The 9,341-nt window shown below is 41.4% G+C and overlaps 1 protein-coding gene across 6 annotated transcripts in view; it reads left to right on the top strand.

Annotated features, from left to right (window-relative positions):
• LOC111252337 (gonadotropin-releasing hormone receptor-like) overlaps positions 1–9,341 on the top strand; it is a 70,217-nt gene that overhangs the window by 25,911 nt on the left and 34,965 nt on the right. For 2 of the 6 annotated variants that reach the window (XM_086993838.1, XM_086993837.1), the window contains one exon: positions 6,470–7,094. In XM_086993838.1, coding sequence (XP_086849964.1) covers positions 6,813–7,094 — 282 coding nt within the window. In that variant the 5' untranslated portion in view covers positions 6,470–6,812. Of the gene's footprint in view, positions 1–3,968; positions 4,919–6,469; positions 7,095–9,341 lie in introns of those variants that run through there. The other 4 variants (XM_022810032.2, XM_022810031.2, XM_022810029.2 and 1 more) reach the window with 4 other exon arrangements.

The raw sequence follows: 9,341 nt of genomic DNA, 5'->3' as shown, positions 1-9,341 counted from the left end.
TATATAATATAGAGTGCACTGTTTTCGATTAGAGGATCACTGTTCTAGCTTCCAAGCTGTCGTCGACCTTCTAACTCTAGGGTCCGGTTAGCACCTCCGAAATCCACGCTCAGTTGCTCGCTACCGTCGATGACCCTTCACTAAACACGGAGAGGTTGTGCTGGAGTCGCATTTCCTCCGATCTAACGCACATATAACGACATCGGTTGCACGCGTCACCGATCAGCTCGTGTTCTCGTGTCTTTCTCGTAGGGAGACCGATGAGGAGGGTGGCTCCCGTAACTGCCAGAGAGCCGCCATCACCGCCGGTCAAGGCTCGCGAAGACAATCGCGAACCCCCGTGTCGGGGATGTCGTGGAGAGAACAAAAGACAACGTGAGGAAAAAGTGATAGAGAAAGTAAAAGGTAACGGACGTGGGAACAGTTGTACACGCTCAGAGGCGAAGCACGCTTTTCAGCCTCTGGGGGTGACATCCTGTACCCAGCTACCTTTGTACACCCACGCACTATTGCTATTTCATGGAGGTTATGTGCGGTCGATCGAGCAGAAAGATGGAACTCACAGGCCTTCGCATCTTGGACTCAGCGGAGTTGACGTATGGGGTCCTCACTGTGTTTGGAGTGGGTTAGCGTAAGACAGGACTGCTATACTAAGCTTTCTATGCAGACGGCGGCTTGCGTTCATTATCCCGCTGTTCAAAGCGCTAAAGGCCACAAGTTGTTGATCAGGGTGTGCTTTTAGCTGGAAATCTAATATTTGATCGCAAATCTTTCGCAGACTAACTTCGCGTCGCCACAAGGACTTCTGCTGACAATGAGGCCAGTTAGGATAGTGGACGCAGACAATCGCTTGGAAAAAAATTTGATTTTGATATAGCTACCACGATCACAGCCGCCACCACTCTGACCTCGAATATAGGCCGAGGGAAGGGCCGGAGCAAGAGTCTAAGCGGAGTACGTAGAGGAAGCGGGGAATCACCGTTAGTATGATACGCCCGGAATAAGAGAGAAACTTGGGAAAATCAGCGTTTGGCTTCAAGCACTAGAACTTGGCCGAGTTATGCGCGGATATGTGGAATACTAACAAGGAAAAATAAGATTAGGATATTCTGTAGTTTCCAGAGGGAATTTTGACGAAGGGCAAATTTGAAATATTTAATAAGGACGAGAGCTTACCGCGAAATAAAGCGAAGTTTTGGTCAAAGAGTAATCGAGTACAGCATCATTTAGCAGCCAGGCACGCTGAAGCAATAGTGAGTATGCGAACGAAGGACGACTAATGAACAGGATTGGTGAAGTCGAAATCTAGTCATTAGATGTGAGGTAATAATCGCTGGTTCGAGCTTGACGATGTCAAACAAGAAAAAACAAAAGTACTACATATTAAAATGAGGTCAGCTTACAGTACGCCGTGAACTTATCAAAAAGAAAAAAAAAAACAATTTACTTAACTAAATCTAAATCTAAATCGTTGGGCGCAGATAGAGAAATCTAACGTAACTTCGCTATCCGTAATATATTTTCATTCCATTCAGCTTAATATTGAAGTGATCTTTGAAAGTACTAACATAAACTGAACTCGATTACGTTTTGACTTAATAGATTTACATATGGATGTATTACCGAATCAGGATAAAAACTATGTAGGCCGTAAATTAACAAGAAAGGCCACGATACACCATTATTTGTTTATGACGCCTGCCGATACCTGCGGTGAATATGAAAAAAAAAATGCTTTTAAATACACTCTTTCGGAAATTTTAACTAAGTGCTTACCATTTTTTTCCATTATTTCAGTCATGATGCCCAGAAGGCTGTTTCAGGAAGAACGCCAACTGTGAAAGTAACCTTAAGGAAAACAAGTCTTAAACGAATTGTTTGCCTTGCTGCAGAAAAGCTCGGGCTATTTGGCCTCTAATCCGTTCATTGAAAACGTTGTATGAACGATCCATATGGACTCTAGTTTGAAATCAGGGCCTCGTATAGATAATTAGAATTAATATGGATGTGTTTCAAACGCCTATGCAGTGTCTAATAAGCACTGCAAGTTATATGGTTCCATAATAACAATTGCGGCTGAATAAATAACGGATGTGTTACGTAGTAAATTTCGAGGAATTATTAAATAAATATATACGCATAATAACTGGATCGCTTATAAAGAGAAACTAGTTTGTTAAAAGGAGCTAATGACAAATGAGAAGGGAGGAAAATAGAGCTAGCACGAATTTTCAGATTATACCCACTTTTATTACCGAATATGAGAATCAGCTACAATACAGTGTAAATGCGAGCTTATGCTTTGTGCGGTATACGGGTTGTAAAATTTGCCTCACTCTACGGATGGTGAAACGATGTCGTTTTTTTATATATAAATCACTTGCTATTGCTTGCATCTATAACAAAACGAATGATTGATATAAGCTCGTACGCTCGTTTAGGTAATGTCATTATGTGCATTGCGACGAAGCACAAAAGCTATTTGGCAGTCTCTCATTTAGTCACGGACGTCAATGAGGACCGACTGGCTGTAGCCTAAGTGAATTGTGCAAAGGCCCAAGGGCCTTTCCAGTTGTCATTTGGTTGGCTACCCTATTCCCTTGAATATCACTATTATCACAGCAATGGTGTTCAAGTACGCTTATGTTCCTAGATTGTGCTTATAACTTTGCCACTTGTATCTGCGGCGCTAAGAATACGTTGCTTAGTCATAATCTAGTCAACGAATTACTTACCTAGCAAAGGATTAGGACGTGGAAGGGAAAAAAGCTCACTTAGTAAAAGGCATTGAAAAACAAAGGAGAAACCCCTGGTAGGATTGGAAACGTACCTGATTCACTTTTGTGCGATCGTTTAAACATACATTTAACCTGTCGACCAGCCTTGTTGATCGGGCGGGCGGCCGTTCGGGCGACATCTCAGAAGGCATGTCTAATGTAGCCTGGATCAGTTGATACAGAATAAACACTTAGGACTGTGCAGGCTTCATGACCTATTTTGTGATCGGAGCCAGCCTATGTCCTCTAAGCAGTGAATCTTCTTGACTTCCCATGACTTTGTCCGAGTGCGCGAACAATGCGTAGTATTTGCTGTCCGACCTAATTGCCCATTACTTTTTGATGAAATGAAAAGGCTATTCGAGATTTTGCATTTAAGTGGTACAGCGCCAGGATTCCTGCGCTGTGGTATTCTTGATACGCCTTCGCAATAAACCCCGAGATTCTACACCCATGTTCCCTAACAAATTGATATTACAATTCTCCACTAAAATCTATATAACATGGACAAAATTATGTAATTTTTGAATACACACAAAATTCAAAATAGAAGTATTTTGCAGCCCGGATCATCCGCGTCCATTAAAGTGAACGCTTATCGGGTGGCGAACGCCTCGATGCAATTTCAAAGACGAACAAACCGCGATCTAGTTAAGTTATGGTGTTAAATGACCGCATCGGCTTTCCGTCAGCGTCATTCTTTAAAATTCACACACATTTTCCATTTGGAGTACCGCTTCTTCCAAGAACCGAAGGGTCTACCGAGTACCGTTTTGCCATCTGACACGCAACTATGTCGCCCAGTCGTTCAAGAAGCTGCTCTATTCGTCAAACACCTTGTCATGGGTCAAATTGCCTGCTCCTTTCTCGTCGAATAATAAAAATAACTTGAAAAGGCGCAACAATGCGACAATGACCACACCAGCCACTTCAATTCCATCTTCGCTACTGAATACACACTGAAAGAAATAGATCGAACGGTCGGGAGGACCCAACTTCATTTTTGTCAGGCAACTGTGGTTGAATTACACATTCATGATTAGAGTCGTCCTGTATCAAATTATGCTGCAGCAATATGTCGAAGGTATGTATATATTATGGGGAAGAGAAGGTACCTAAAAAACATAGAAAGGGGGGAGGGGTACTCGGTAGATAAAAAGTGTGTGAGTGACTACACCAGAAAGGGCCAAATAGTTAGAGAGTGCTGCTAAGATTTCTCAGAACGGGAAGAAAGTAGACAGATGGCGGTAATGCTGCGCCTTACCGTACCCTACTGGGCCGAATTGATAAAACAGTCTACTTGAGTAGATATGAAGAAACATAACCAGGGAAATAGATAATCTTTTATTCTGAAATGTTACCTCAGCAGAAGTGATCAGTGTGCAGTGATAGTGAGGTTTAACAAGCCATCTCATTGAAGCTGTCACGATAAGGCGGCCAAAGGTGGTAGTAGGAGGTTAGGCTGCTGGAGACCTATTTGACTTCATGAAACCACTTCCGGATTCAACGTCTTGCATAGAAGACGGTGTGTCTGTCGAGTCCTGGGTAGCGTGGCGCGGATTCGTGAGAGAATACGGTATCTTACTTTACTGGCGGTTCTATTAGCTTAGTCTCTGGTAAGAAGCATTTCAAGAAATTGGCCTAATTTAGCCAGCCGATCGCCAACAAGAGATAGTGAAGTAGAGGGAGAAATGGACAAGAAGTGCGAGACAGATCGGGTACTAACAGGAGCACGATGTTGCATCGTATGCATTGCATATGATTGCAACATATGTAGGCAAGAACACGCACATGGGTGATCCGGTGCATGTGGAAAAGTACTGGCGGGATTTTTCACTCTAGTGGCTGACGATAACGTTGTGCGTGGTGGTTATCTGTTCGTCCTTGCCTAAGACCGGGTCAAGATAATTGAGATTTTCCTAAAGTCGTAAACAGATGAATAGTTTTTGTAAAATCCGACTACGTGGATGGACTTGAATTCTCTAAGAATGATGATGACAACCATAACCCACTACAGAAGCTGTCCCCTCCGCTAGAGCGTTGCTGGGAGCCCGTATACGATCCCGGCTATTGCCGATCTGCATAATACATACTTCTGAAAAAATATTGCGGGCTGAAGGTCTTCAGAGAAAAAAATGCTAGTAAGTGGAATAAGTTGACGGCCTACAGCTATCAAGATTATGCGTCTTTGTCGAAAAAAACGAAATTGTCGTTTCTATATAACCTGGCCTTGCGCTCAGATCCCATTAGAAGATTTACCATTCAACCCTGTATTTAACGGCATACGACTATTGATTAGCTTTAACAAGTTCCGAATGAGTACCTCAAAAAATATGAAGGATACCTTATCTTGAGATAGGTAGACAGTCAGAACCTGCATCGAACGGACGTGCACAGATAGAGATTTAATAGGACTCATTTAAAATATAGGAATTACCTTATCTTAATTTAATACGCTTATTTCTATTATGATATTCTAATTCAATGACATAAAGTACTAAATGCATTTTATATGGCTGCACGCAGGTAAAGAAATGAGCTGTATTCCTTACTCTTGATCCAATCTTAGATAGAATTCTTGATATTTCTATGGTAAATATATTGTTGGGCAGAAACGCATAATCGAATGCCCCACACTGGTTCAATTTATATTTACTATTTGCTCAATATGTACGAACTGCAACGATTGAGAAATGTAACTTGTTTCACCTTATCAATTATATTCTAAGTTTTTAAAAATAATCTTTTTACACACTGTGTAAATGCCGTGATGAAACTAATAATAAAAAGTACAGATTTTCATCCACCAGTGGGTGTTATCAAGCTATCATTGAATAGTTTATGCTAACTATTAGTTTTTTTCGTAGAAAAACGTGCGACAATAAGTAAGATCGTCACAAGCTAGCTCTAATACACTTTTATGAAACACCACGAATTCAAACCACACAAATATTATATACACACATATATATAATGCGTCCTTCTACTACTCAAATTCGAAGATGCTTCGTCTAGACCCAGTCTAACTACTCAATTTTTCACTGAATGTGTCCGGCTTTTCAAGTTAAGCAGAGCAGTCGTGACTTTGGGCTTGCCGAGCGAGGCACGAGGATAAAGTTTACGAAAGAGAGCTTTGTTGAAACTCCTCGAGGGCCCTAGGGCTGCTGTAAGAGGCAATCTAAGAATTACTATCGTTTTCCCCTCTAATGTCCAATGTTGTTATAGAGGATTTACTTACTACGACAGTGATCCCTTTCACAGAGCTGGCAGATCGTTGCTCACGAGGGATTACGCTGATTCGTTGTCGTTCGCACCCTTTAAGCGACCTCATAGCTGTAATGCATAATATATTGTGCCCGTCAGCATGAGGTGTTTTCCTTCGCCATATCTTGTAAATCGATAAGAAGAAGCATATTCTTCTTCGTTTTGATCTTCTATGGCACCATTACAACGCGACGTATGAGAGACATTTTTGCCGCAAGTTCAACACCGTATAGATCTATTCCACAGCAAAAGTCGATGTTTATCGTTGGAGAGTATTATTACAAATATTTTCAAATATATGTGTAATACGTTCTAACCGAAGAACCAGAAGCTGTTGTACTGACCTAATATAATAAGATACATCGATTATGGGGCACCAACTGTCAAATAAGCCTAACTCTTCTTGTTCCTGCTGTGTGTTCTTCTAGGTTTTGTCGGGTCATTTTTCAGTCTTTGAATAAAATTCGAAAGGTTAAACAACAAGTCAATCGGAAGACGAGACTTACGTCATCAACGACATTCAGAAACACCATCGAGCGTCTACGCAGGATCGTCTCTTAATACGGGAGTGCCCCTATAATTAGTTTCACTGTGATAGAACCTTCATCGTCGCCTTTTGAGGTGGTCCATTCTGAAGATGGTTCACTCAACGACTCTATCAGGTGTACAGACATTTCTTCTGCTTCGGCTAGTACGGCGAGCCGTTTACGATTACTCGACGACTGGCCACTGCCGAACCTTGCGCTGACGCTAAAGGTGTCATAGTTGGCCATGCCGCTGGGCATGATCAACTGCACAGGAGCTGCAGTGGCCGCAAGCCCGGCCGCATCTTTTGGTGGCGCAGGTGAAATCCTCGGTGAGAACAGTCTCACTCTAGGCACCTCGAACACTTCAGCTCCGAGCTTAGGCGCCGAAGTCATGCAAAATTTATTAGCAAATAATATGACCCTCAACGGAACCGTCTGCAATGAAATTCCTCGGGCTGCGCCAGCATTCACTACCGCCGTACTGCTTAGGGCCTGCGTGCTATCAGTCATAGCAGCCTTGTCATTGGTAAGTAAATATGAAACGCAGTAACTTGTAATCTATTTTGATTATAACGAATTTTCTTCGCTAACTCTACAAATCTCATAAGAATAATGGTAATACGCTTGATTTAATTTATTATCATTTTTTAGTAGTATTTTATGTATTATAAAATTAGCGACACATTGGTGCAATATATATACACGCATCAACGCAAGGTCTTAGAGAAAACTCCTTTAGATCACCTGGATTCCCACGGTCCGCATAGTGTTTCTATGGGCAGGCTAAGACCAAACAGTGACGCATCCGTCTGGCGACAAGGAAGCGCATGACCCGCCAGCATTTGATCAACTGTTGACATCTTTATAGGTGATTTGTATTAGATTGTCATACTCGCATGCGTAAAGAACACAGAATACGGTTCATTGCCGTCTTGGGACTACGCAGATCTGTTCAAGTCCTTATGAATAACCATCCTCTAAGTCATCGAAGTCGTACTGGAAAACAGCTGTGGAAATTGTCAAAACGCGGTGCTTTATACTTGGTCACGGTAGCTAGTCAGTTTCATGTTCGATCGTGACTCTTCAAATCGGTTATCTCAAAAGAAACGTGTCCAATGGCAAAATACGTACGTAGGCTAATAGAACTTCCAGATATTAGTTGTTCTGAAATTCACGTTACCAACGAACAGCATTCTTTTATGATAACTTTTACCTGGCGCAACTTAAATATGGTACTGAGGATCGGTGAAAAATTAACTAAACCGAGATACAACATGCGGAAGACTAGGAACATAATCGATTGCCACACATGTAGGAATATAATGGTTGTTCCTACAAGACCAATGAAATAATAATTAAAAATACTTAGATACTATGTTGACGTTTACCTATAAACACTCAGATTCAGGGCCTTTTCATTCAGCTCTCGACATGGCACATAATAATAATAATAGTGACGATAATAATAATAAAACTACCAACATGTAAAGCCTATCATAAGCATAAAAATCGGTACGGTTATTACCAAACGGGCTTATCAGGCTGGATCTGGTCATGGCATTCTTCTTGGGTGACGATTTATTCATACAATGCTTTCCAATAATAGAGGGCTTCGTCAAAACAAGCAGTGTTATTGTTTATAGACTGCGTTATCTTTATTCTCTGTATTAGACTTACTTTTAAACTCGACGAGCGGTAATGAGGCGGTCGGTTCGAGATTTATTGGATACCAGAACTACAGAGATCGTTAGAGCCGGCTTCGGTGGGTAACAGGTCATGCAGATTCTCTTTATTGTTCGTATTCAATGTGGAATTAACGGTATTCCCACGTCCATTTGTGTACTCTCGAACAGGACCGTAGGGGGTTAAACATAACTTCGATTAAAGTTAAACTTTTTTGACCACCGTCCTCCGTTACTTTTCTTGAGCTCGGAAACTTGTTTTCTGCTTTAAAGCCTCAGCCAAACTCTCCCAAAGAAAAACAGGTCTTGACTTGTTCCGAGGGTCGTGCAAGTTGTATGACGACCTCTTGTTGTTGCTAAGCAAGTACGTCCCTTGATAAGGAATAGCACTTAGGTTGGGTTACCTTTTATTGTGTTGAAGCACCGTCTAGCGACTCTGATTAGAGATGTCTCACGTCTTAACCAAGACCTATATTGAGAGATAGGCGTTTCATGAAGATCACGCCAGGATACAAACAGGCTGTATGGTCCTTGAAAGGGATAATAGAAAGGTGGATCGTTTGTTTGCTAAACTGAATGTTATTTGGTTACCGAGAGGTTTTAAATGGCCACCTAGTCGATGATTCATCTTCAGCAGTGACGACTGATTTGAGTGCTTCACATAACAAATTTAACCACTGGCGCGAAGATAATTGAATCAGGTATTGCTCCGACGTAGGATGAAACGATCGAATCCGATAATTCCGCAAAATAAATAAAAAAAAATAAATATCCGTGATGAATAGAGTAATTGTCAGTCTACTTCAACACAAACGCGAGTTTTAATATTATTATAAATATTTTAATCAATCTCTACCTTTATTGAAAAGCCATGATTAGCTCCCGTTTGATGATGCAGCAAGCGATGCTAACGTAATAAAATAAAAATCCGGAAAATCCATCTAGCGCAAATTCAACACTCCAGTACACTCAGTTGTTGTAAACAAAAAAACACCATCACATAATCGATTACGGTTAGCGTGTTTAAGTCTCTAGCCGTCAAGGTATTTATGTGGCATTTAGACGACTTTTCGCTGATACCATTCCCTGGC

Source organism: Varroa destructor, unplaced genomic scaffold (genome assembly GCF_002443255.2).
Source record: "Varroa destructor unplaced genomic scaffold, Vdes_3.0 BEIS01000006.1, whole genome shotgun sequence".
Lineage (NCBI taxonomy): Eukaryota > Metazoa > Arthropoda > Arachnida > Mesostigmata > Varroidae > Varroa > Varroa destructor.
Note: the sequence above shows the minus strand (reverse complement) of the source record. Positions and strands in the feature narration are given on the sequence as shown.